The sequence below is a fragment of the Pseudopipra pipra genome, chromosome 28 (assembly GCF_036250125.1).
Source record: "Pseudopipra pipra isolate bDixPip1 chromosome 28, bDixPip1.hap1, whole genome shotgun sequence".
NCBI classification, from domain to species: Eukaryota; Metazoa; Chordata; class Aves; order Passeriformes; family Pipridae; genus Pseudopipra; species Pseudopipra pipra.
Window position 1 is genome coordinate 2,559,565 of NC_087576.1, and position 14,537 is coordinate 2,574,101.

Below are 14,537 nucleotides of genomic sequence, written 5' to 3' on the forward strand. Positions count from 1 at the left end.
ATTTCAGTGTCTAAAAAGAGACAATTAAGAGATGGAATTCTGTGTGTTCCCAGCTTTAATAGAGTGTTGCAATAGGGTTTAAACAGAATCTTCCTTTTGTATCAGTGCCCTCTGCCATGAGATTGTTGCTGTTAGGGAATGTTTAGCCTGGGAAGAATTCATCCTGGAGCTTTTCAGCCTGGATCAGCCTGATTTTCAGTGTGGATCATTCCAGTGCTCAGGCACATCAAGGAGAGTTTGTCCCACGCAGAGGAATTAAAGTGCAAAGGTTCTTCTTGTCTGAGGCAGGTGCTGAGCATGAATGAGTCCCATGGGCATGCCAGAGAATATTCCTGGCTATTATTGAAAATTCAGGAATATTTACATTCTCAGGCTGGAGTTGTTTGAAGTTCTGGCCTTCAGTGGAATCCAAGCTCAATGAAAGAGGAGAGGGTTTCATTAGAGCTCTGTGGTGAAATGGCATAGAAGGCTTTGGCCTCCAGGGCATGTTTTTGGGTCCTTCCCTTCCACAAAGCACCACAGCCAGGTGGACAGGCTGGAAAAATAATTAGCCATGGGCTGGTGTTTGGTCTGTCAGGCAAAACTGCCAGGGCTGGACATTTGGGTGATGGAGTGAAGGGAGTCAGGAATGGGCCAGGGAAACTCCTGCCTGTGCACAGGGGGGTCCCTCAGGTCACTCCCACCACCAGTGGGCTCAAGGACCAGCTCCCTGCATTAAAGAACTGTCTGGCACAATTGTTCTCTTGCTTAAAACCACCCCCTGTGTTGGAGCTGTGGGTTCCTGGGGTGCTGGAAAGCAGGGGCAGCTCAGTGACACCTGGATGTGTTTGTGAGGATATGAACACAATGGGATGGAGTTGAGGATGTCCCTGCTCTTTGCAGAGGGGTTGGACTAGATGGCTTATAAAGGATCCCTTCTCATTCAAACCAAAGGATCCCTTCTCATTCAGACTAAAGGATCCCTTCTAATTCAGACTAAAGGATCCCTTCTCATTCAGACCAAAGGATCCCTTCTCATTCAGACCAAAGGATCCCTTCTAATTCAAACCAAAGGATCCCTTCTAGTTCAAACTAAAGGATCCCTTCTAATTCAGACTAAAGGATCCCTTCTAGTTCAAACCAAAGGATCCCTTCTAATTCAAATCAAAGGATCCCTTCTAGTTCAAACCAAAGGATCCCTTCTCATTCAGACTAAAGGATCCCTTCTCATTCAGACCAAAGGATCCCTTCTAGTTCAAACCAAAGGATCCCTTCTCATTCAGACCAAAGGATCCCTTCTCATTCAGACCAAAGGATCCCTTCTCATTCAGACCAAAGGATCCCTTCTCATTCAGACCAAAGGATCCCTTCTCATTCAGACCAAAGGATCCCTTCTCATTCAGACCAAAGGATCCCTTCTCATTCAGACTAAAGGATCCCTTCTAATTCAGACTAAAGGATCCCTTCTAATTCAAACTAAAGGATCCCTTCTAATTCAGACTAAAGGATCCCTTCTAGTTCAAACTATTCTCTGATTCTGTGTATTTTGTAGGCAAACCTGAGGTTCCCTTGCCAGGCCTTGCCTCCCCAGAGCTGCTGAGCTCTCACTCCAACCCATTCCTTCCCTCACCTCTTCTGTCTCGAGCTTAAAACCCATCCCTTCCCATGAACCAGACTCTGAGACTGCTCTGGGGGTGTTGGGCAGCTCGTTCTCATTCTCTTTTTTCCTCTCCTCCCCCCAGAATAAAATCTTCATCTACCGTGGCAAGGAGTACGAGCGGAGGGAGGACTTCAACCTGAAGCTGCTGACCCAGTTCCCCAGTGCTGAGAAGATGACCAGCACTGCCCCTCCAGGGGAAGACATCAAAGCTTCTCCTAAACAGTGTATCTTTTGCTTCTGAGGAGTTTTGGGCACCTTCAAGAGCCGCCTCTTTCCTAGAGAGGGTCTCCAGGAATAATAAGCAAGGAGCTCATTGCTCCGGGGGGGCTCAGGAGGCACAAAAATAGGGATATCTGGAGTTGTAACAGGGAATTTAAACAGGCTGGAAGAAGAGGGGGCAGCTTGGTGCTGTCAGGGTGAACCAAGCTGTTGTCTGGGTGAACCCAGAACAGGTTGCAGGTGTTGCCTAAAGAAAATGCAGGGAGGAAAAAAAACTCCCAGGCAAGTTAGTCTGGGAGGTGAGATGAGAAAAGGATTTTAATTTGTGCCTCTGAGGCGTGAGATAACAAGACACAGGCTCCTCCTCTGTCCAGATGGTACAATTTAGAATATTGCTTGTCCAGCCCCAGGTTTCATCCACCCACTGGCTTTTGCCCTGCACCACCCTCATGGTGCTCGTGCCCCTTGGGAATTGGGGCTGGGGGCTTTTTGGGACCCCTTCTTCATCATCTTCATCTTCTTTTTGGGGCTATCTCAAACCATGACATAGACTAAACATTTTCTCCTGGAATTCAGGGGATAATGATATGGGAGCATGGAATGGGGTGATGGGGTGGGGGAATGTGTGTAGTTTCTGTGCTAAGTGAATAAGGGTTGCTGCTTCTAAAATCTACTTCTGCTATATAACTACTTATAAAAATTATAAAAAATATAAATATTATATAAAAATATAATATATAAAAAATATATATAATATATAATAATATATAAAAATATATTATAAAGTTTATAAAAATTATTAAAAAATCAAAAAACCCAAGAAGATCTTATTCTTATTAGTTTTATTCTTATTTTTATTCGTATTTTTATTCTTATTTTTATTTGTATTTTTATTCTTATTGTTTTTTATTCTTATTTGTATTTTTATTATTGTTTTTTATTCATATTTTTATTGTTGTTTTTATTCTTACTGTTTTTTATTGTTGTTTTTATTCTTATTGGGGTTTATTCGTATTGGGTTTTATTCTTGTTTTATTCATATTGGGTTTTATTCATATTGGGTTTTGTTCTTGTTTTTTATTCTTTTTGGTTTTTTATTTGTGTTGGTTTTTATTCTTCTTGGTTTTTATTCCTACTGTTTTTTATTTGTATTGAGTTTTATTCTTATTTTTTTTTTATTCTTATTGGTCTTTTATTCTTACTATTTTTTAATTCTTATTCTTTTGCCCCTCTGCTGGTGGAGCTCCAGGCTGTGTCCCAGCAGCCCAGTAGGCTTGAGATCCTCTTCACTGTGAGCCTGACCCAGTGCAGCCTGGTGAAGATGCTTCACATCCCTGCTGGTGACTCCAGCCAGTGTCAGGGGTGCTCCTGGCAGACCAACAGCAGGAAAAACCGAGTTCCTGGGCCAGACTGGAGCATCTGATGGTCCATTTTGGCCTCCAAATCCTGTGCCCAGAGGCACAGCTCAAGCAGTGATAGCAGATGCTTCCCTTGCAATAATCCTGCCAAGCACTGAATCCACAGAGGAAATTAAAATTCAGTCAAGACCAAACTCGGTATCAAAACTGCCTCTTCTGTTGCTGCTTTGTTTCAGCTACTTCCTTTGCATCTGTTTGTGTTTGTTCTAGTGTTTTTGGCTCCGGATGAACCTGAACTGCACAAGTTTGGATGCAGATCTGAACTCTACCAAAAGCTTGGGGGTGTTTGGTTCCGGGGCTCTGGCACAGCCCCACGAGGAAGGGGAGCAGCTGCACAGCTTGGATTTGGGACAGGTTCCTCCCAGCCTCCTCCAGACACCTTCTGAGAAGATGAGGAGTCTCAGTGTGGTGTCAGGCAGACCTTGATGGTTCTGTAGTTTGCCTTCATTTCAGGCTTTTTTACCCTCCTTTGTCTCAGGCTCTTTTTTCCTTCGGTTTGATCTGTTTTTGTGGCTGTTTTGGGATAAAACAACGGGTCCTTTTGCTTTGCTGACAGTGAGCTGGGCACAGTCTCAGGCCTTGCCTGGAGCCTCCAGCAGACCAGTCGTGCACCAGTTGGGGACTGGGAGTGTGTGGATGCTCCTCCTGGCACAGAGCCCGGGCTAATAAGCTCTCCTGAGAGAGAGGAGGAATCAGCTCGGGCTCAGAGCTTGATCTGATGCGGGTTGGGCTCAGCCCTGGCAGGGATCCAGCTGGATGACCTTGCTTTGGCTTTCCAAACACCCCTTAGAAGTGCCCTCAGTGAGGGGAAGGATGTGTGGGGGCTGCCTTTACCCCCTTCAGAGGGCAGTTGGCAGGTGATTCCCAGAAGTAATCTGCTAATGGAGGTCAAATTTCTTCAGCTTTGCTTTGCCATCCAGGGTTTTTCCCTCTGTGAAGCCTCAGCATGGTCCTTCCAACAGAATTTTGGAGGAGCTGTTGTGCTTGGGGATACTGTTACTGATTTTTTATTTTTTTTTTTGATGTCTGTGGTGGTTCACAGGTGCAAGAGCTGGAGGTGAAGTAGCTGTTCCTTGATTAAAAACAGTTCTTTTCTTGGGTTGGATTTATGAATTATTTAAAATGTATTAATTTAAGAAGTGAGAGGGAAGGAGGGGCAGCCCCACTGTGCTGGCAGAGTCTGATAAATCACTGGGGGTGAGAGAGAAGAGCAGAACCCAAGACAGAATCCTGCTTTCCTTTTTCTTGTTTCCCAGATTAGAAATCAGCAATTTCTGAGGCTTCCCAAGCGTTTCACCAGGGAATTTCAATAGTTGGAAGTGTCCAAGGCCAGGTTTGATGGGGCTTGGAGCAACCTGGGCTAGTGGAAGGTGTCCCTGCCTGTGGCACTGGATGGGCTTTAAGGTCCTTTCCAACCCAAACCATTCCATGATTCTGGGATAAGTACAACCCTTATCTTGATGGGCTTTTAATCCTACAAACTACAAGATGCAATGCAATGCCTGGGATTTGTGATGAACTAGTGTTTTCCTTCAAACTCGACAAGAGCACAGGGAATTGTGGGGAATTCTGACACTTGCTGAAAACAGGGAGGGTGTTTCTCTGGCTCTCCTGTTTTCCCAAAAGGATTCCTGGTTTTTCATCCTTAACTAGAGCTGCTCAGATGTGCAGTGCTTTATTGTGAAGCCTGTGATGAACCTGCCACCTAATTACAAAGACAAACCTGTCCCTGAACAGATCCTAAAGTAATTCCTTTTCTTTTTCCCCTCAACATTTCCTTTGCATTTTCCCCAGCTAACTTAGGCACAGGCTGCAGTGCCTTTATGCCCAGTGGAAATTTGTTTAATATCCAGTTTAAACTTTGTTGTGAGAAGAAAAGAGTTGAATATTTCTGCAAAGGAGGGTGGGAGGTGAGGAAACTCAGCATTTACTCTGCTTCTTTCCAGCTACTACAGAGCAAACGAGGTGCAGCAATTCACACACTCCAGACCAGTCAGGAAAGGAGAGAAAGATCCAGACAACGAGTTTGCTGTGAGTCCTTTGCCTTTTGTTTGTTTTATTGATGGCATTTTGACCAAAACTGTCAAAATGGTCGGGGAGGTTTGGTATTAAAAGGTAGGAGAAAAAAAAGGGCTGCCCTTGGCACTGCAGTCTTTGCCAGGGTGTTGGTGCCAAGGGGCTCCAGAGCTGGAGTTTTAACATTCAGAATCCATCAGAATCCATCAGTATTGAGCTGTGCAGCCCCAGCTTCCCACAGAGCACAGCAAGGGGCTCCCTCCCACTTAGTGCAGGTGAGAATGGTTGGGGAAGGTCCTACCAAGCCTGTTCTGGGAGCCTCACCCTCCACGGGGGGGGGGAGAATTGAATTGCAAGCCCAATATTTTCCTTACACCTTGGCATTTTTTTTTCCTTCTCTTGACCAGACCATGTGGATAGAAAGGACAACCTACACCACAGCTTATTCATTCCCAGGCATCCTCAAGTGGTTTGAGGTCAAGCAGGTCACCACGGTGAGTTCTGTGTGGGGCTGCATCTCCTGCCCTCCAATCCCTCCAGGAATCCCTTGGAACAGTTAGGATTGCCAGTCCTTCCCCCGTTGGATGTGGCACATCAGTCACTTAAATTCCTTAATTTTATATTCAGTGGGGAGGAATAAATCATAGACTTCTGGAATCATGCAATGGTTTGGGTTGGAAGGGACCTTAAACCCCATCCAGTGCCACCCCCTGCCATGGGCAGGGACACCTTCCACTAGCCCAGGTTGCTCCAAGCCCTGTCCAGCCTGTCCTTGGACACTCCAAGGATCCAGCTTCTGTGGGAATTCCATCCCACCCCTTCCCCACCCTCCCAGGGAAGGATGGTTATTATTCTAACCTGGTTTATCCTGGTTTTTTTTGTCTCCCTCAGGAAGAGATCAGCCCCTTGGAGAATGCCATAGAAACCATGGAGCTGACCAACGAGAAGATCACCAACATTGTCCAGCAGCACATCTGGGACAGGAGCCTCCCTGTGCACCCCCTGTCCATGCTCCTCAACGGGATCGTGGACCCAGCTGTGATGGGGGGTTACACCAACTATGAAAAGGTCTCGCTCAGGGGACTTCCAGGTTTCTGGAGCCAGGCTGGGAGAGCTGGGGGGGATCACCTGGAGAAGGGAAAGCTCCAGGAAAGACCTGAGAGCCCCTTGCAGGGCCTGAAGGGGCTCCAGGAGAGCTGGAGAGGGACTGGGGACAAGGGATGGAGGAACAGGACACAGGGAATGGCTTCAAACTTGCCAGAGGGCACGGAGAGATAGGGAGAGAGAGGCAGGGATAGTAGGGAGAAATTCTTGGCTGTGAGGGTGGGAAGGTTCCAGGGAGACCTGAGAGCCCCTTGCAGGGCCTAAAGGGGCTCCAGGAGAGCTGGAGAGGGACTGGGGACAAGGGATGGAGGAACAGGACAAGGGGAATGGCCTGAAGCTGTAAAAGGGCAGGTTTAGATTAGATATTAGGAGGAAATTCTTCCCTCTGAGGGTGGGAGGCCCTGAGGTTGCCCAGAGAAGCTGTGGCTGCCCATCCCTGGAAGTGCCCTTGGAGCAACCCAGGCTCATGGAAGGTGTCCCTGCCCTTGGCAGGGGTTTTGGGGATCTTTAAGGTCCCTTCCCACCCAATCCATTCCATGAGAAAAGGTGAAGTTGTGTTTCTTTCCCCTGGTTTCATCCCTCCCTCAAAGGCTCTCAGATCCTGGTGCTTCCCCTCGAGACCAGCCTGGACAAAGTTAAATTCCCCTCTGGGCTTCCAGGAGGAGACTTTTCCAGTAGGTTTGACCCCTGGAAATTCTGGTCACTTCACAAGCAGGGGTGGAATGAATTGATCTGGAAGATCCTTTCCAAGCCAAACCATTCCATGTCCCTCTGATGTGGAGCTCAGCCCCGTGACCTCTGCAGTGCTGAAGCCCTGGGTGGAAAGTGGAAACCTGGGAGGTTCATTTGAGCTTCCAGCTGTTCCCCAGCCACGGCACATCCCGTGTCCGTGTGTTCAGAGCTCAGAGAGGAGCAGGGAAGAACAAAGAGCAGAGATTCCCACTGCCTGCAAGGTGGGAAAACCTTTGCAGTGTTTAGTTTTGGTGCCATGGGGGGGGATGATCCAGCTCTCCTGGGCCTCCTTTCCAGGGGTGACAACAACCTGCTCCTGTCTCAGGGGGCACAGAGCAGGTGACAAAGAAAGCCTAAAAACTGCTCTTTCTCCCTTCTATTGTTAATGTGAAGGAAAATTAGGATTTCTCTTGCCAGCAAATTATCTGTCTTTGGAGTCTTGCAGCAAAAAGCAAATATTTCAGGGAAAAAGCAGTATTTCCTCCCTGGGTTTATCCAGCTGACCCCAGCATAGGTTCTTTGTTTTTTTGGGATGTTTAATTGAAGCTGTTGGTTCCCAGCACCTACTGGTGACATTCCCAGCCCAAAAATCTAGTGCTTCTTTCCCTAAACTGAAGGGATGGTGTTAAAACACGTCTGATCCTTCTTGGATGTGTTGCAGTCCCATGGAATGAAGAGCACAAGTTAAATGGGAGAGGGGCTGATTTATCCAGGGTCTGACTCTGCTTGTTCCAGAGGACTTGCACACTCTGCCAGGCTGAATTTGGCCCTAAATCCTCCCATTTTATGAATTAAGGTTGACATAAAGTGTAGAATTACGAAAGTGGGAAAGCAGTTAAAACCAGGAAACACAAAGTATCCGTGACCACATCTGGAAATACTCATTTCTGGTTCATATTTTCCTATTTCAGCTGAAGATCAGAACATTTGGCTTTTGTGGGCGGCTCAGATCTCAAATTTTAATTGTTTCATTGGAGCCAAAAAGCCAAAATCTGTGTTTTTAACATCTTTCTTCTTGCAATAATTGAACACTTTCAAGACAATTCCTCTGGGACCTCCCCAGCAGCCCTTTCCCAGGCTCACCTCCTCCTGCCATCAGCCTTTTTGGGATCATACCCCAGCCCTATAAACACTTGTCCAACAGTCCAGTTAATGGCACACAGGAGGAAAAAAATACATTCAGAGCCTGAAGTAGTTCAGGGAGGCATTTCAAAGCCAAATTAAAAAATGATTAGGGATTTTATCTAGGCAAAAAAAAGAAAAATGAAACATTTCTGCCCCGGAATTGTGATCCTTTCCAGTGGGACACTGCAGCACATCCTGGCAATTGGCACAATTTTAAGGCTTCAGTCCAGGAAAGGGCATTTGGTTTTGTTCAGCTTTAAACCAAGAGCAGGTTGAAGGTAAACCCAGGAGAAGTGGAGACTGAAGGTGCTTTGTTGAGCCCAAACCTCAGCAGAGGCTTTATTTATTTCTACTGAGTCTTTGTGACAAACCCCAGGTGAAAAGGTTGGATTTAGGGGCTTAAATCCCAAAGCTGAAGGGAATTGGAGCAGGTCACCTTGGAGCAGGTCTGGGGTGTCCTTGGCTGCTGAAAACTAGAGGCTTTTTGAGGTGAAAAGTCAAGATTTTGGGTCTGCTCCTCACATTGAAGGGAGACAATGTAACCTGGGTTATTCCAATCAACACTGGTTTATAAGAAGGGAGTTGGAATTGAGTAAGACCTTTCTTACTCAATTTAAAATATATGTTTCACTGAAATTATTATTTATGGAAACAAAAAAAGCCCTTTTTTCCCCATTTCTCCCCAAATAACCCCCGTTCTTTTTCCCTCAGCTCGGTGGCAGGGAGGTGGCAAAATCTGGCATAATACGAGGAATAATGGCAATGAATTGCTTCTGAATCCCAGGGATCTCCCCCTGGGAAAGCAGGGTGGTGTTTGTGTCACCTTTTTCATGTTCTCTCTTTGCTTCCAGGCCTTTTTCACCGAGAAGTATCTTCAGGAACATCCCGAAGATCAAGATAAAATTGAGCTGCTGAAACAACAAATTGCCATCCAGGTCTGGAAGTGGGGAAGGGCTGGGAGAGCACCATGTGGGAGGGCAGAGGTTTTTTCATCCTCATTTTTTTTCAGAGAGACAATCTGGACAGTGCCCAGTTGCTTTTTATTTTAAGGGAACTGCTGCATCCTAAAATTGTGGCCTAAAATATTCCACTTTATGCTTTGTGTTACTCTGGAATATTTGCCAAGGTGGTGGGGGCTTTTCCCTCCTGAGGATCCAAATATCTGTTACCTCTTCATGAAATCATCAAACCTGCTGGGGTGACCATTGGAATGGGTGTGTTTTGGCCCTCAGGGAGGTGAAAATTGCCTTGTTTTCTTGGGGTGTCAGTGGCATCCTGTGACATTTTACATATTCCCACCCAGCAGAGGGTGGTTAAAGCCACCTCACAGTCCCACAGCCCTGGGGGCTGAGAATTGGTGCTCTGACATTTAAATATGGCATTTTTCCAAAGCAGAATAAGGAACCTGAGGGGGCAAGAGGGAATCATGGAATGGGTTGAGTTGGGGGTGGACTTTAAAGCCCCTCTCGTTCCATCCCCCCTGCCATGGGCAGGGACACCTTCCATGAGCCCAGGTTGCTTCAACCTGGCCTTGGAACCGTGGATATAAGTGGGGAAAATGGTCATATTTTTGAGCACCTGGAGCTCACACTGTCGGGTTTGAGTGGCACAGGTCAGTAGCTGAGCTTCCTTGCCTCATCACTGCTTAGTTTTGCCTCTTCAAACACAAAACACGTTGATTTAAGTCCTTTAAGTGCACTGAATGTGTTGAACCTGGATGTGGCATCAGTGCCATGGGCTGGGAACCACGGCAGGGTTGGACCAAGGGTTGGACTTGATGACCTCAGAGGTCCCTTCCAACCCAGCTGATTCTATGATTCCATGAAAACCCCTTCCTGGAGCAGCAGGGCTGATTTATCTTCTTGGAACTCCATTTTTGCCCTCCCTGCAGATGCCCCTGCTGGCGGAGGGGATCCGGATCCACGGGGAGAAGCTGACGGAGCAGCTGAAGCCGCTGCACGAGCGGCTCACGGGCTGTTTCCGGGAGCTCAGGAGGAAGGTGGAGAAGCAGTACGGGGTCATCACCCTGGTGAGCCAGCTTGGCTGGGCAGTGTTTGCCTCCAAAGCATCCATGTCCCCCTTTTCTACCCCCTTGTGAGCTGGGATTTACCTCCTTCAGCCCCACAGGCTGGGCACAGAGGGGCTGGAGAGCAGCCAGGCAGGAAGGGAGCTGGGAGTGGGGATGGACAGGGAGCTGAACAGGAGCCAGAGTGTGCCCAGGGGGGCAAGAGGCCAATGGATCCTGGCCTGGCTCAGGAACAGGGTGGCAGCAGGAGCAGGGCAGGGATTGTGCCCCTGCCCTGGGCACTGGGGAGGCCACCCCTGGAGTGCTGTGCCCAGCTCTGGGCCCTCAGCTTGGGAAGGATGTGGAGGGGCTGGAGCAGGGGCAGAGAAGGGCAACGAGGCTGGGGAAGGGTGTGGAGCACAAGTGCTGTGAGGAGAGGCTGAGGGAGCTGGGGGGGCTCAGCCTGGAGAGGAGGAGGCTCAGGGGAGACCTTCTCACTCTCTGCAACTCCCTGACAGGAGGGGGGAGCCGGGGGGGGGTCGGGCTCTGCTCCCAGGAACCAGCAGTAGGACAAGAGGGCACAGCCTGGAGCTGTGCCAGGGGAGGGTTAGGTTGGATATTAGGAAGAAATTCTTTACAGAGAGAGATCAGCCCTTGGAATGGGCTGCCCAGGGAGGGGGTGGAGTCCCTGTCCCTGGAGGTGTTTGAGATGAGACTGGATGTGGCATCAGTGCCATGGGCTGGGAACCACGGCGGGGTTGGATCAAGGGTTGGGCTGGATGATCTCGGAGGTCCCTTCCAACCCAGCTGATTCTGGGATTCTGTGATTATGTGGTTTCTCAGCCCTGTTTTTGCCTGCAGCCCCCCTCCCTGACCGAGAGGAAGCCCAGCAGGTCTGGCTCTGTGGTGCTGCCCTACATCATGTCCTCCACCCTCAGGAGGCTCTCGGTCACCTCCGTGGCCTCCTCCGTGGTCTCCACCTCCTCCACCTCCTCTGACAGCACCTCCTCCAGGCCAGGCTCGGATGGGTCAGTACCAGCCTTTCCCCCTGATTTACAGCACTGGAAAAACGCCTTTGCAAGGATTTTAGTTACTCTTAAAATCAAAGTTTATTCCCTAGTAACACACATTGAAAAATTGTAATATTGCTCTGTTTTATAGGCAGGGAGTTTGGGGCACAAATAGGGATGATAATTCTGGGAATTGAACCCACAGCTGCTGTCCAAATTATTTGCCTGGCCCTGAAGAGGGATGGGGTGTATTTCAGACACACACATTGTCTCTGCTTCCCAGGAAAACAGGAGCTGTAAGGCACTGCAGGGTGGTTTATTTTGGTGTGGTCAGCAAAGAGGTGAATAAGTCACACAGGACATGTTTCCATCCTGTTTGCAGCTGCATCCATGGAATTGGAGCTGCCACACATGGAAACATTCCCTGGTTTTACTTCTCTGTACATTTAATTTACAGCTGTGATAAGCAGAAGGGTTTAGGGGACTTGCTGAAGGGCAGTGCAGGGCTCAGCATAAAATGAAGGTCTGGCTCCCTGTGCAAGCAGATCAGACTTTACAGTCATTATTACACATTACATAATGTGATTTAACAGATCTCATTAGACCTAAGACATAATACTCAGAATTTCTGGGGTAACCCAGCACGAATCTCGCTGAAAAATCCACGTTCATCATTCAGTTTTTCCCAATAACCTCATGCAAAGAGATGGCAGCTTTTTAACCAACAGCTCTTGAAAGGTCTGATGGACTTGTGTTTTTCCCTCTTTTGGGCCACAGGTCTATCCTGGAGCCTCTCTTGGAGAGGAGAATATCAACATCTTCCAGAGCTGAGGAGCTGCCCGTGAAGGATGATGGTGACAACAGGATCAGCAAACTCAAGAGGAAGGAGTGGAGCATTAGCAAGTCTCAGGTTATCGTGGAGAAGGAGCCAGAACCAGAACTGACTTCCAAAATGGTAACCCAATAATGCTGACAGCGAGAATCCAATCCCCAGCAGGAGGGTTGGGAGCGTTCCCACTGCTGCTCCTTGGGAGCTGCATTAACCAGTGGGAGGGGTTGGAATTCCAAAAGCCTTGCTCATCTGAGCCGTGCTTTTTTCTGTGGAAAATCGGTGTCACAGCTTTGGCTGGAGGGACAAACTGGCAGCAGGAGGCTCTGATGCTTCCTGGAGGTGCTGAGTGCCCCACTCGTGGTCAGAGCAGGGGCCCTGTGATGCTCTCAGCGCCCTGCAGGGCTGCCCCTGTTTTTGTTGGAGCAATCCCTGCTGCCCCAGTGTCTCAACCCAAGACACCCAGGCAGGAATCCAGCTGCCAGGCCAGATGTTCAGCTGCTGTCACTGGTGAGGAGCAGCCTGATGGGCTGGGCAAGGGAAAAAGGATGGGCTGCTTGTTAAGTCACCAGCTTGGGGCTTGGAAAACCTGGTTCCAGCCTGTGCTTTGCTCCAGACCCCCCTGCATGGGGGCAGAGGGGTTATTCCTTCAGCAGATTATTTGCAGGAGAGGAATAAAAAGGAATCTATCCCCCCCCCAGGAGGCTGTAATGAGGAATATCTTGGAGCTGTTGGGATTAGGGTTGGCAGTGGGATTCCCAGTGGTCAGTGATGCACAGGGATAAGTTTCAGCCCACAGGTAAAGCTGTAGAACCTTGGAATATTATCCTGATTGATGCAAAGGCTGTGCTGCACTGTCAGAGGATGAGAGAATTGGGCACCTGAGCATTTCAGCTCAGTGATACTAATCTGACTTAGCACAGGCTGTGTAAATAATGAGCAAACATGAATTCCTGTGTTTCCCTTTCTCTCTCGAGTGCCCAACGGAATCTGGCAGGAACAGGGCCTGCATTTTCAGGAATTCTCATCAAATCTGAGTGCTGCTGCCAGCACTTGGAGGCTGCAGGATGTTTATTAGAAGGGGAGCTGGGCTGGTGTAACTGGGGTATTGACAGGCTTTCCAGGGCAGGAAAACTGGGAGTCAGGAATGTTGGTGGTTCAGGAGGCCTGGCCCCTCTGCCTCTGCTGCTGGATTAAATGGCTTTAACCCACAGGCACTGCTGGCAGCTGCTGATCACTTTATTGACTAAAACTAGAGGGAAAATATCTGGGATAAAGCCCATTTGTGTGGTTTGCTGGGGCAGTGGGGAATGTCTGTCCAAGGCTTTGCACTGCAGGGAGCTGAGAGATGGAAACACAGCACCCACCCTCCCTTCTCCCCAGCATCTCTGAGGGCAAATTCCAAGTGTTATCAGCTCCCTGAAGGGAATGAGCAGTCCAGGGTTACAGCCCTGCAAAGCTCAGAGAAAGCTGGTTTTATTGCTGCTCGAGTGCAGCCCAAGAATGGGACAGGCTGATTTTATGCAGCTCTTGGCTGAGCTGTGTGGGAGCTGGAAAGCCAGAGGGAAGCAAAGGCTTGCTGTGTGTGTCCAGCAGATTTGGGCTTTAAATGTTTTATATTCACCAGTGTGTGGTCTCCTCTGTGCTAAGAGAAATCCAACTGATGGAGAATTGAGCTCTGAAGAGCCCAGTGAGTTTAATTACGTGTTTAAGTGACAGCCTGCTCTGTAAAACAACAAACTGATATTTTAAAAGTCCCTGATATTCCTGAACTGGACTCTTGTGGCCTCGTGATTGGAGTGAAGAGCACAGAGGACACACATGACACTGGAAGGAACTGGAACATCTCCCGAGTCCCAGATGCAAAGGATTTGCTCTGAAAAACCTAAAATAGGCTTGTTTCACAGCCTCAGGGAGCTGGGTGACACCAGCAGCCCTGACCTGCACCCAGAATTTCAGTGTTTTACTTCTTGGAAAGATTTATCCCCCACTGCCCTGCCCAGTTTATTCACAGAACTGCAGCAGTTTTTCAGCCTGACACCTTCCCATGTTAGTTAATCCTCTGAGGCCCCTCAAACCAGCCTGCTCTTACCTGGCTGACTTCTGAAGGGTTTTGTCTGCCTTTGTTCCAACCAGGGCACGGCAGGGAAAGCACAAAGGCCAAAGAGTCTCCAGCTGGGAGACAACAGACTGACTTTGCTTCAGGGCTCTTCGCTCCAGCAGTCGACTCGCAGCCCACCCCCCATCACCCCCAAAACCCCCAGGACCCAAAGTAAGTCCTAGAAATGAGTCTGTGTTTGCTGAGGTAACCACACTGGGCAGGGAGGGAAGGAGGGAGGGAGGGAAAGAGGAACTGCTCTGCATTAGAGCACAGAAGATGACTCTGAGCTGATAATGGTCGTGGATGTTTTTGTCAGCTCACAAAATTTGGCTGTGTTAC

General features: G+C 48.6%; 1 protein-coding gene across 3 annotated transcripts in view; it reads left to right on the forward strand.

The window, feature by feature from the left end:
* DOCK5 (dedicator of cytokinesis 5) overlaps positions 1 to 14,537 on the forward strand; it is an 84,037-nt gene that overhangs the window by 59,387 nt on the left and 10,113 nt on the right. The window contains exons 41-50 of one of the 3 annotated variants that reach the window (XM_064637982.1): positions 1,722 to 1,863; positions 4,940 to 5,021; positions 5,223 to 5,307; positions 5,700 to 5,786; positions 6,184 to 6,360; positions 9,105 to 9,188; positions 10,145 to 10,282; positions 11,102 to 11,286; positions 12,046 to 12,223; positions 14,234 to 14,369. In XM_064637982.1, the coding sequence (XP_064494052.1) occupies positions 1,722 to 1,863; positions 4,940 to 5,021; positions 5,223 to 5,307; positions 5,700 to 5,786; positions 6,184 to 6,360; positions 9,105 to 9,188; positions 10,145 to 10,282; positions 11,102 to 11,286; positions 12,046 to 12,223; positions 14,234 to 14,369 (1,294 nt within the window). Of the gene's footprint in view, positions 1 to 1,721; positions 1,864 to 4,939; positions 5,022 to 5,222; positions 5,308 to 5,437; positions 5,568 to 5,699; positions 5,787 to 6,183; positions 6,361 to 9,104; positions 9,189 to 10,144; positions 10,283 to 11,101; positions 11,287 to 12,045; positions 12,224 to 14,233; positions 14,370 to 14,537 lie in introns of those variants that run through there. The other 2 variants (XM_064637983.1, XM_064637984.1) reach the window with 2 other exon arrangements.